General features: G+C 36.6%; 1 protein-coding gene across 1 annotated transcript in view; it reads right to left on the bottom strand.

Annotated features, from left to right (window-relative positions):
- Window positions 1-13045, bottom strand: part of LRBA (LPS responsive beige-like anchor protein) — a 621066-nt gene that overhangs the window by 27610 nt on the left and 580411 nt on the right. The window contains 2 exon segments of the mRNA XM_025198536.1: window positions 6624-6791; window positions 12264-12419. Of these exon segments, the coding sequence (XP_025054321.1) occupies window positions 6624-6791; window positions 12264-12419 (324 nt within the window).

Below are 13045 nucleotides of genomic sequence, written 5' to 3'. Positions count from 1 at the left end.
TACAAGAACGTCATAATGTGAAAAGTCTTGAGATGGTTACTTCAGATCAGTTGCTCAATTCTCAATCATTTTTACAGGTGGTCAGAAATTTTCTAACAAAATATTTGTGTCAGAAAATCCCAGATTTCCATTTCTGACAAATTTCCGCCATTTCAACAGATTTTATTTAGGGGAAAAAAGATAAATCTTTTACATAGGTGAAAAAAATTCCTTTTTTGAACTTTTTGGAATGGAAAGGTTTCATGTCAAAATGATTATTTTTAATTTTTTTTAATTCTTTTTAAAAAGTCAAAATTGAAACAAAATGATGCGATTGACTTGAAACAATTGCATTAAAAACTGTTTCATAGGAAATATAAAAAATCTGGGGTTTCTTTCATTCTGGAATAGGGAAAATTAAAGACAGCGTTTGAATGAAGGTATGGAGAGACGAGCCCAAGGCAACCCCCATTGTCAGGGTTTGGAGCACCACTGTAATGGGATTGAGAAGACTTGGAATTGGAGCAGAATTCCCTTCAGCATTAGGGAAATCCGACTATAGGATTCATTAATCAAAGACCAGTCCTGTTGGCTACATGGGGGATGATGGAAACCATCAGTTATACACTTAGAATGTTCTATTTTAACAATGAAAGTGAGCTGAGCTCTAGGCAAAACCTGGTCTTCATGTGTGTCCCAGATTTCTGAACATTTCTGTAAACAGCAACTTTATTATGACATGAAATGTTAAAGAAGAAAAAATAAATTTGCCCTATTAATAACATTTTAGTTAAAAGCAAATGGAACTACAGAAACAAAACTTAAACGACTATATATATATAAATGTAAGTTTAAAAAATATTTATTTTGGTAACATGTTTTCTCAATAACAAAAGATGAAGAATTTCCCATACAGTAGTTCAGCAACAGCCTGGTTGGCTAGTCACTGATGGAAACTTGTTCTGTATAAATACATTGATAAAAATAATCAAATGAAACATTTATTTATTTATTAATTGTACCACAATCAAGATGGCTTGTCAGCTTGGGTTAAATATTATTTTAAAACATTAATAGAGACAGTCAAAGACCAAGAGTTTACAATACTTCCTGAAATAATGAAACAAAATCAAGTGACTTAAGTAAACCATCATTGATGAAGTAGCTGCTGTCTGGAGAAAATGGGCAGGGAAAAAGAGTGGTCATACTGGTCTGTTGACTGGTGTTTGGAGAAGGTACAGGACTATTGGGAGGAAGGGGACAGGTGTTGTTTTAAATGATTTCTGATTAAACTTCTCTAGTACTGCAGTTTCTCAAGAGTGACCATTAGTGTCCTTATATGCAGAGGTGTTCCTAATATAATAATCATAAACAAATAAATTACTATAAAAACCAGAAAAGAAATACCAGCACCACAGGCTAAAAGCGAAATAACTGATGCACTGTCAAAATCAGGCAAAAAATGTGTTTTAAGGTAATAAATTTGAGTCTGTTAATACATAAGTCCAAATGGATAAATTGATTAAATACCTGTAGTCCCAACCTACATGTGCATATGTGAGTGGAGCTTGCTGACTTAAGTGTGCTCCATAGGACTGGAGCATAGAAGTCTGCTTCTGCTGAATCAGTTGCCAGATCAAGGCTATAAATCTCTAACATGAAAACCAGGCAATTATACTGCTATTATTCTTTTCCTAGAGTATCCTGGCTGGAGCTGACAAAATCAGAACTGGGCAGAACATTACTTTTGGTATTCCTTTCCAGAATGTTTTGACTAGACACTACACAGAGTTGAAGAAAATGTAGACCACTGCTCTTTGGGGCAAGTGTTCAGACATCTCACAATAGGATGCTTAATCACTGACTGGAGGTTCCAGGCACTACCAGAATACAAAAACCCCACAAAAAATGAATAAATGCGAACAAAAATGTCCTGTGGCCATAATGCACACATGGCAACCAAACATTTTGGTAGGGTTAGAGTACAGCTATGACGGTCCAAGAAATATGCAAGCAGCAAGGGCTTTTTTTTTTTCTTTTTCTTCTTTTTCTTTAATGATAAATTATTGGAGCAACTGTGTCACTGGGGGAACTTTCAGGCTTAAAAGCCAGGTACAGACTTCCAAAAAGCTTGAGGCAGAATCAATCTAAGTTACGCAGTTTACTGTAAGCAGAGTAGTTTAGATCGGTAGCGAACAAACAGAGCACACATTCACCCTTTGTGTGTGTGGGGGGGGGAGCCCACAAATCCCAGATTGGGTTCTACCATTTTTTAAACAGTCTATGTGGGCCGAATTTCTGTTCTGTTATGGGCACAGACTGGCTTTGCGTGCTCAACTTCTGTTCTGTTATAGATACAGACCAGTTTCCGATCATGTTTACCAGTAAAAGTGTAATGCCTGTACCTAGCCAAAGCACCCTTCCTCAGCCCAGACCTGATCTAATTACAGCTAATGAAGTACTCTTGGTTTAAGTTCTTATCTACCATGAGACTAGGGTAGACAAGGATTTCTGACATTTCTTTCCTTTCATATCTGCAAGAATAAATATTTGCAAAGAATTCACTTTCAGTTACTGTTTTAATATCTCAGTATAGTTTAACCGCACATTTAAGAGTTATCTATGGCCTTAGACGCACCTTAACAGAGGCAAGGGGTATTGTTTTAACTGCAAAACACTTTTGTTTGGAATTTTTTTAAAGGACCAAATTACATTTGACATCAGTTCCAGCTACATCAGTGGAAGAGACATCACAAGGATAAACAATCTAAATTATTTTTATATATATTTTATATTTACTATTGGCAACTGTACAGCTGACTTTTAATACCACTTTCACAAGGTAAAATCTTCCTCTTAATTATACCTGTATAAAATATAATAAGTGTTTTCACATATAATCCAGAGAAGACTATCATAAAAATACAGCTAATAATGTTTGTGGATATCATAATATATGGATGTCAACATAGATTATAGCTTCTCTGGGGCTTATTCAAGCACTGTATTCAAGTTTGACACCTTATAACCTCTGCAAGAAGAAACACAGATATAAAATGTCTTCATGGTGTACAGGTTTTGTTACAAATTTGACATATACAGAGATCAATGAATAAGGCTTGAAAAGTAGGAATTAACAAATTTCATTTTGTACCTGTAACACCTATCATTTCATAAAAGTATATTTTACATATAAAGATTATCAGTTCCCTTAAAACATCTTCAAGAGGTAGCCAACTATTTTATTTGTTAAATAAAACTATGTCAAATTTGCCCCACAAAATGAAAAGGTAAGTTTACTATAACATAGGAAGTTGATCAGTTGGATTGTTTTGGGTCAACATGTAATCTGAGGTTTCAAAACTAACAAAATCTTATCCTCTCTCTGCATTGCTAGAAGGGGCTGCTTCAGGTGCTAGCCAGTTAATTCTACCCACTTAAGTATTTTCATTTTCTTTAAAGTTTCAGCAGCAAATTCTTATTGTCCAAGTGTTATTTTTCAATTAAATTAAATGATTTAAATATAGTGAATGTGGGCCTCAGCACAATTTGTCATAATTCCAAATGCAATTTTAAATAAGTTAATTTTTAAATATATTAACCTTAAATAAAACTTAGTTTAAATAAAAAGCCGATTTAAACAAAAAGAATTGAATGTTTTATCTAAAATACTGGAAAAACCCTTTGCACGAGATGAGGTAGCTACTGAACTTATGAAATCTAGTCACCAAAAGATACAAAATCTCAGCCTGTCAAGTGGTTTGTGTTGGTCTCAGAGAAGCATACAATACAAAAGTACAGCATGAAAGTAAACAGGCCTGGGTAGGTTTGGGAATGTGACAAGTGCACTCCCCAAACTAGATCTACAGATCTGTAAAAAATAGGCTGTACTTGTGGAACTTGTAATCACGGTTGGCAGCACCAGCAAATCTTCAGTGTTTCATAGCAATAAATTACTAAGCATACATGTACTGAAATTCTGGCACCCTGAGGGTGCAGTGGCAGGGGGGGGGTAGCAATCACTGATTTCTCCATGCAGAGGCATCCACACATGGAAATTGTTACCACTTCAGCCCCAGCTCCCCAAACAGCAGCTGCAGTAGTGGGAACAGTCACGCTGGCTCCATGGGGGCTGCCATTCTCATGCCCCCTCTGAACTGGCACCCGGAGTTGATGCTCTGCTTACCCCTGTTCCCTTCCCTCGCCCTCCACACAAACCAAGTTATGCTATTGCTACTAAGGCTTTTTTTTGTTCTTCCTACATGAGCCTACATTCTTAAAACAGGATTTTCTCAGGGCTTCCTATGTTTACAGGCTCCTCAGGAATATTACAAGGTTTGCACTTACCCTGAGCCAACAGACTGCAATACATGCTTATTGTGCCTGCAGAGACTTTGTTCTCCTTGAACCCAAGATATTCACTTCTTGTACTTACAAAATTATGTTAACCGTATCTAGGAAGATTTTCCATTGCTTTGATTCAGGTTATTTAAATTATACTATGCCTGCAGATTTAGTAATCTGCTCGAGTGATAGCTATGCAGTTTGTGGACTTTATGACCAGTGGCAAAAATGAACACACATCATTTAATCTCAGAAGATCAAGTATTGATAATAATTTCAAATGTATTCAGTCAACCTTTTCATAAATAGTTCCAGGAGTTTCTTTTTTTTTTTTAAGTTGAACCATCACCAGTTTTTCAAAGTCAAATATAACTAAAAAAACATGTGCAATACTTATTGAAGATATTATTCCATGACACTACAGACTGGAAGCTATCAGGTACTGTATCAAAAAACTACAGCTTATACCAGATTAAAAATATCTTTCTTTTATTGGGTCTGTTTTTAACCAGGGTTGTCTTAAACCCTTTTATCTTTGGAGGACACCAAGTTTTTTTACTCCTCCCCCTTCATCACAGTCACTGGGGACACAAGGGATCTTGGCATGGATGTTAACAGGACAGAGGAGAAATCAAAAGCATATGCTGCCAACTTTCCCCTTCCTCCACTCCTTTACCTCCTTACTAGCTGGCTTTCATATACCCCTTCCAACTATTTAGACTCTCCCTGGCTTTTAAAAGCTTCTTGCCCCTACTAGTAGCTTCTCCGTTTTCATCTCCCCTTAATTGTACTAAGGGCACATCGTTTTCTTAGGATGCTTTGGGTATGTCTTACTGATTATTCTGGTATCAGAAAAAAAATGTTTCCTGAGGCGATAAACTGGCATAAGATCCAGTGGGTATTTTTTTTCTTTCTGCTTTGCTTTCCTCATACTATTCAGAAGGCACAGCTTGAGTGAAAGCAACTTGGTTTCACAATTTAGTATCAGGAAGGTAGAACTATTAGCTCACTGTAACTTGAGCCAGTGGCCTAAGGAGTGAGCCAGGAGGCCAAAAATAGAGGCCAAGATCCTGGAGGAATAGTTACTGGAGTCTGCTGATAGACATTGTGTTTATAGGAAAGGTGGGGAACCTGAGGTTCATGAACTGAGATGAATGCCAGGAGTAGGCTGAGGCAGGTCTTCTCTGAGCTACTGGTTTGGTTATAAGTGGCAAGGCCAATAACTTGCACTGGAACCAATTAAAGCACCCGGTATGTAAGAACAGGGAGAAGGCACAAAACACAACTCCCTAGTGTTAAATTAATATATTTGTGGCTTGTCACTTTCATCCATCCACTGTATACCTGACTCCTTGTTCTCACTAAGTAGCAGTTGGGCACATCCTTATTGATGACCATAGCAATATGACAGTGTGAACAAAGGATTCAGTATGTGAACATACACTTTTTTAAATAAAAAGATTGATAAAGAATTTTTTTTACTGAATGATTCATGTTAAAGTGACTGATTATAAAATACACAAAGACAATGTGAAGTAGCAAGCCCAACTGACTTCTAGGTTTCTGAAACAGTTTTCTCCTTACTTGTAACAATAAGAATGCAAAACTTCAAGCAGAAAGGGGGTTTTCCCTCAAAAAAGTTACAAGGTGTAGGAGGCAAACATTTAGACTTGAAATGTTATGCATCATACAAGTGTATCTCTACATTGTGTGGTCAAAATAAGCTCTCCTTATGCTTAATTACTGAAGGCAGGGGATTTTGCCTGGGATGCACCTATGTTCCTGCTGGGACCAAAGTTGGATGCGGTTCCTGGCAAGAGGGTCTTGCCCCTCTGCTCAGCAGACTGACCACCATATTCAGTTCAGAAAGGAATTGGTATGATTAGTATGGACTATGGGGGTTTCTGCCTTCCTCTGTAGTCTACCTGGGATCTCTTGAGCATATATTAACAACCTTATATAAGAAGCAGGACACTGGCTGTTGTGGTTCCTATACTTTACCTGTGGCAGGTTAGTGTTATGTCTTGTGTTGTGTTAGGATTGATGGAGAGGTTATATTATGGATCTAACTGATGGTTTAGGTAGACTAGATGACCTCTGGAGGGGGTCTTCTGGACCCCTTTCCAACTCTACTTTTCTATGATTTCTATGACATCCTTAGTTAATAAGAATAACACCACCTGTGGAAAAGAAACCTTAAACATGTACTTTGATTTTTAGTATTACACACAATTTTGTAATAACAGGTGTTGTATCATGCCACTTCCAGGCAATTTACATATAATGTACGTTTTACTTACCATTTAGGTTGTCACCAATGTTATTGGTTTTACCATTCCAGTACCAAAGCAGCAGTGTTGCATCACGTGAGCCTGAGAGAATGTAGCAATTTCCTCCGATGTAGGATTCTGAACGGGCAAGGCAGGTAACAACATCCCAGTGCCCAAACACTACTTGTATCAGTTTACCTGAAACATATTAAAATGTTTTTTTTGTAGGACTTATGCATTAAAACTCATTTACCAATGAGAAAACATGGCAGAATCTGTTTTTAAACGTTTAGTGATGAAAGGAACATAAAATATAAACCTACTGATGGTACATAGAGATTCCTAAACAGCTGGAGTACAAGGGAGATTTTTAGAGTGCAAGTTATATGAAAAAATTAACATGTCCCATTTTTCACCATTTAACTAAGAAAAATGAAACCAACTGAGAATTTTTGTAGAATATTAAACTTCTACCTTAGTTCCTTTATCACATACTGTACATTAGCCACTCATTTCAAATAGATTTCAAGAACACTAACAATACCCATAAAAGCTCAGAAGTCATACACAAAGAGCTACGTTTTTCTTATATACAGTGTGAATTCTCAAGGCCTATATACATACATAAAAACTAATATCAAACTAAACCTAGATAAACTCAACTTCAGCTATACGGTAAAAAATGTGCAATGCATGAGCCTATAAACATGAATGCTACCTATTACTTTTTAACCTAAATGTGTTTATTTTAATTTATTTCAGAAATGTGTGCATGAGGATGCTCATGCAGATTGGGTTTGCATGCATGAATGCCAACATGTGCAAGATTGACCATAACAACCTTCCATCAGAACACACACCCCAAGGAAGCATGGTAGGGAAAAGCTCGTTCTCCAGCAGTTTGGCTGAAGGAAATGTGGACCACATGCGTGAGCTGGCTTCTACATGCAACAATACAGCAGGAGCATTGATGGGCTTTAAATCTGCTGCCTGCACACCATCATTGCTCCAACACTAACTGTGTGGAAAGAGGAAATAGGCACAAAATCCATCTTGCTGGAGCTACTAGGATCTGACCATTCGGACTGGGAGATGGGATACTCTGTATTTATTTTCTTTAACAATCAAGAGGAAAGAGTAAAATGCTCATTAATACATCTTACCATGAAAAACTGAAATATTGGGAAATAAAGATAAATTATGGAAGCATGATAGCCTTAGTTTACAAAACATGGCAAAATGATAAGAATCAACTTTGAAAAAGTGTGAACTATATTACTTGGGGAAAATAGTTCTGAAGCATGAAATTAAAGATAACAGGAAACAGGGAAGTCATAATACTGAACATGACATACATTAGTAGTGGACATCATATTAGACATTAATTTCAATAAAAGGGTAGAAAGAAAAGGCAATATAGTTTTGGATCGTGTACATGATCCAAAGCACCAAGCATTTACACAGCTGAGAGGTAAGAGCTTATATGTTTTCTTTACACTGCTCCATGACAGCTGCATTCAGAATACCGCATTAATTTATAAGCATCAAATTTATACAAAAGAGAACAAACTAGAAATCAAGTAGAGCAAGTAAAGAGCAACAAAAATAAAAAGAGCTGGGCAGACTGTTTTAAAATGAAAAACTAAAGGCCCTAGATAATGTCTAAGATAGAGAAAACCACCAAAAATTTCAGGAGGCAGCAACACATCTTGGAAAGAGAGGAATTATTTAATGCGGTACATGAGGGAGTACTATGGTGCTTTTATAATAAAATTTAAGCTGGATATCAGAAACAGACTGCTAGGGAGAGGTACTGGTCTGGACTAATCATAATATCATGGTACCTAGGGTCGGAAGGAACCTAAACAGATCATCAGGTCCAACCCTCTGCCCGGGGCAGGAACGAGTGCCAGGGTCATACCCCAGCCAAATATCTGTCCAGCCTCCTCTTGAAGACCCCCAAGGTAGGAGAGAGAAAGTCTTAAGACAAACACATGGTAGAAGGAAGATCTATCACACTGCAGACTTAAATCTAGAACGGACAAAATGGTAGAAAGTATACTTATTACAGGGAACAATCTTGTATCTGGAGGGAAACAAACTTAGTGATCTGATAAGTCCATCACTAAACTTTATGATTTTGTCATGGAGGTAGAGTTATACAACAGATATATGAAAGGAGAGTTGAAGTTTATAATTTTAAAAAATGTTCCATGAGTCTGAAAAGTAACTGATTGTGATAGTGGGACATAAACTAAAAACTGTAGGCTAAAGACCACCTTCTATACCACTCAGGTGAGCTCAGATACTGTGTGTGTTCCTATTCCACTCCGTCTGGGTCCCTGAAAAAACAGTAATCTAAAATGGGAGACTTCTTCCTCACTGAATTTTGTAACTTCGTTACAAAACAACACTACAAAAGTAGATGTATTCACATTTTTTCAGGGATCCAAGTAGAGTAGAACAGATCTATACAAAGGCACCTAAGAAGTAGGATAGGATCTAGCCCAGGAATTCACACTGTTAAGTCTAGTCTATATTACATTTTATTATTCTATTTAAAACTTTTTCTTTTGGTCTCCAAAATGTTTTGTCACATCAGTGCAGTTATTATTGGGCTAATGATTTACACTTAGGTCACAGGGTCAAGTAACTGTCCCAGTCAATTGCTGGCTGGTCAGCAATATGGGTCAGCAAAAGCTGTTGTCCTGCAGAGCTAGGGAGGTAGCAGCAAAATACTTCCATGTTACATAAACCTCAGGCAATATGTATATAAACTCAGAAAACAATTTTCCCTGAAGCTTCCATTTCTTTATCAATACTTTTTTAAAGTTTAATAGGAATTCAACTACACAATCCAGTTTTCTGACATTTCTGTAGCTATTCAACTACTCAAGGTGATACATATTTTTAAAACATAAAAGTTTATTCTTAAAACAGGTATAAATTTGAGAGATTTTTTTGCAGTTATCTTTTAGGCTTATAGTCTAGAAAAAATGTTCTTCAAAACTTATTTGTTTGACAGTTGCTCATGGTTTTTGTACTACCCTGTTAATTTTGCATTGTTACTGTCCTGGGGGCTAAGGCTCACAATTTATCCTAAGCTTCAGAATAGAAATGCTCAGTTTCCCTTTATCTTAGTAAAATTACTTTCTGACAATCTCATAGGGGTTCTTCAACTTTTTTTTGTTTATTTCCTTTAATACCACTCCTCCTCTCTCTACACAGTAACATCAAATATTACCACAGGCACTAGGATATCCCTTTTTTGACAGAACAAATTTTCTAGTTAATGTTTTATTTGACAGCTGTGCTACAAATAAAAAAAAATTCAGACTCAAATCTCAGCACTACTGAATCTAAAGGGCTGTCTGAAATTAATTCCCACTGCTGGAGGAAGGGTTTTATTGTGCTTCTGCACTACTAGCAGTGCCCAGAATGCATGATTTATGTTAAAAGTATTTCCTGTTACAAAACCCCCCAAAAATCTAATAAAAAAAGGTTCTCTTTTTCTTTTTTTGCGTAAGTGCTAAAATATAATTGAAATCAACACTTACGATAGCTTGCCATTACACATTACTGATCACATAGTCTTTTTCCCTTGCTGTTCCACCAGATTCTGGAGAAGTATTTCAGTGCAATATTCTTGTTTTAATTTAAAACAAAATAAACTGTAACTTCAGCCGGATTTTGATTGTATATCAGGTACTAACAAACTGAAGAGCCAGAAATAAACATTCTGTTTTTTACAACTTTCCTAGCAAGTGTAAATATTTTACGTTTAAGCATATCAGAATTAGTTATGCTAGAAATTTTCTCAGTAATCTCTATGACTTAAATACAATTACAATGACTTAATATTTAATATTTGCAGATGAGATTTGTTACGTTTACCAAAATAAAGTTTTTTCGCTGTGAAAATGTCCACTTTTCAGCATAGAAACACTGAAGAACAGATGAATTAATAATTATTTTATGCATTCAAGAAAATATGTAGAACGTTTTCTAAAGATTTCTATATATAACACATCACTAAAGGTTCAAAAATATGGAAGGGAGGCAATTAAATCGAAGGTTCTGCATAAAGAAATGCAGTCAAAATATAGCATGTGGAACTTTTCATTTGCAACAGAGGCATATTAAATTTCAGAAATGACAGATATACCACCACCTCCAAATTTTCCTATGAAGTTTAATATTAATGGATTTTTATAAAATATTTTGGTTTGGCAAAAGCAAAACACATTATTAACAAATCTATTTAGGAAAAGACAACAAGCATCAGATATTTTTTAGACATTAATAATCTGCTAGAACAGGGGTGCACAAACTCTGGTCCGTAGACCAAATGCAGCCTACGGAGCCATCACATCTGGCTCATGGGGCTTTCCCACCAGTCAGGAAATTTGCCAGAAGGGGAGTAGTGGCAATTAATATGGCCACCCTCCCCTGCTGCCAAAATTTTCAATCCATGGAGCTCAGCTATGACCCCTCCACCCTGTACAATTGGACTGGGTATGGGCCAAACACCCCTGTAGTTGGATTGGGCCCAAGTCACGCCCCCTTGCCCCCTCTCCTCTCTCCCCATGCATCCAGGTTGGGACCAAGCCATGCCTCCTTTCCCCCTGTGGGGCTGAGTTGGGGCTGGGTCAAGCCCTCTTCCCCATGCCCTTCCCCCTCCTTCTTCTACACAGCCAGATTAGGTGTGCTGCATCCACCCAGGTGTTGAATTGGGACCGCCAGCTGGATCCAGCCCATGGATGGACTGGGCACTGCCCATCCGGACTGCCAAGCAACATGGTTGAGCACCACTGTACTAGAAGGTTGATAGTCCACAAACATTAACCATAGTTAATCCCAAATAAATGTGCTATAATGCAGTTATAAGAAAATCATACCTATTTTTCCTGATGTTCCATGACAGTAACACTCAATTCTTTTCAACTCTGCCTGACATATATTTGAATTCTGTTCTTTGAAAATATGTAACTGCTGCAATGACTTAATGGATATTAATCAGGTTGACTAATTTACAAGATGTGAATAAATTCATTCTTTCTAACGGCTGTATTTCCATCCTTGTAATATACTTTTTGGGCTCCTCAAGCTTTATGGCTTTACAAGGTTTTCCTTTCTCAAATTTTATATGTTCTGGTACTCTTCCATATGCCTTCTCCCATATTTCTTAAACTATTTTTCTTCAATACATATGAACAACATAAGTTCATTCAGATAAGTATTCTAAAAACAATTAAGTCTCTTAGTATGCAAAACTTCATGTAGATTCAACAGATTAGTTTTCTTGTGAATCTACAGAGTTAAGCTTAGCGTGCCTCTTGGGAGGCAGAGACAAAAGAATATATATATTTGACATTAGGTGATATACTTAAACACGAGCCCTTGGCATACACAAAGATGGTAACCAGCAACTTCTGCTCGTGATGTTACATATACAGTGGAAGAACCAAGAATTGTCTTAGTTCTCTGCCTCCTGCCTCCCCTCTCCCCGGTGTCATAATTTAAGGGAAGAAAAAAATGTAGTAGTAAACGGAAAACAATTTGGCCACTAAAGGATAAAGAATACTGTTCCTATCCACTTTACTCCTCAATTCCAAACCATTCAAGCTAGACTATAACAGTGTTAAAGTCTAGTGTTAAAGTTATATTTACCTGTATCAGTAGAATAAACTCGGAAACTCTTGTCCCAGAAGCCACACACAAGGATGTAACGATTGTCGGAAGTGATGACAAAACATTGAGAATGAACCTGAATGCTTTGGTCTAAAAGGTCAGTGATTTGCCTCCTGTGCATACCTGTATTGGTGGCTGAAAAGAAAAAGATACAAAAACAAACAGAGTAAGGACTTTAGAACTGAATTCTATTACCTTTTCAAACTGATATGCTCATACCTAAACTGTAAACTCATTTTATTGCTGCTAACCTTTATGCTCCCTCAACTCTGTCCCACCACTTCATTACCCTCCCTCTTTACATCTTGTCTAAAATCTAATTGTAAGCCCTTTGTGGCAGGAACTATATCTTTCTAGCTGTACAATAAAGTGCCCACTACACTTTTGGGAATAATAATAGTTTCATGTAGTATAACCTCCCAGATGCAACTCATCCTCTCCTTAAGTAAAATTAAACGGAAAAATAAAAAGGCAAATAATTGCAAGAATGAAGGGGACAGAAATAAAATGCCTAATCATTTCTTTCCTACCAGAGAAAAAAGTGGCACAATTGAAAACAATAGTCTTATGTGGTAGCTAACAATATTACTCTTCCAAAATGTTATCAGAGATGGTTGTGCTATTATGATGAAAATATAATACATATCTGACACAATTATTAGTATTAATAATAGGATTTTTAGCACTTTACAATTTTGGAGCACCATAGAAAATTTAACTAATTAATTATCAAAGTATCCATACCTAGGAAATATTATTAC

The sequence above is a fragment of the Alligator sinensis genome, unplaced genomic scaffold (genome assembly GCF_000455745.1).
Source record: "Alligator sinensis unplaced genomic scaffold, ASM45574v1 scaffold169_1, whole genome shotgun sequence".
NCBI classification, from domain to species: domain Eukaryota; kingdom Metazoa; phylum Chordata; order Crocodylia; family Alligatoridae; genus Alligator; species Alligator sinensis.
Note: the sequence above shows the minus strand (reverse complement) of the source record. Positions and strands in the feature narration are given on the sequence as shown.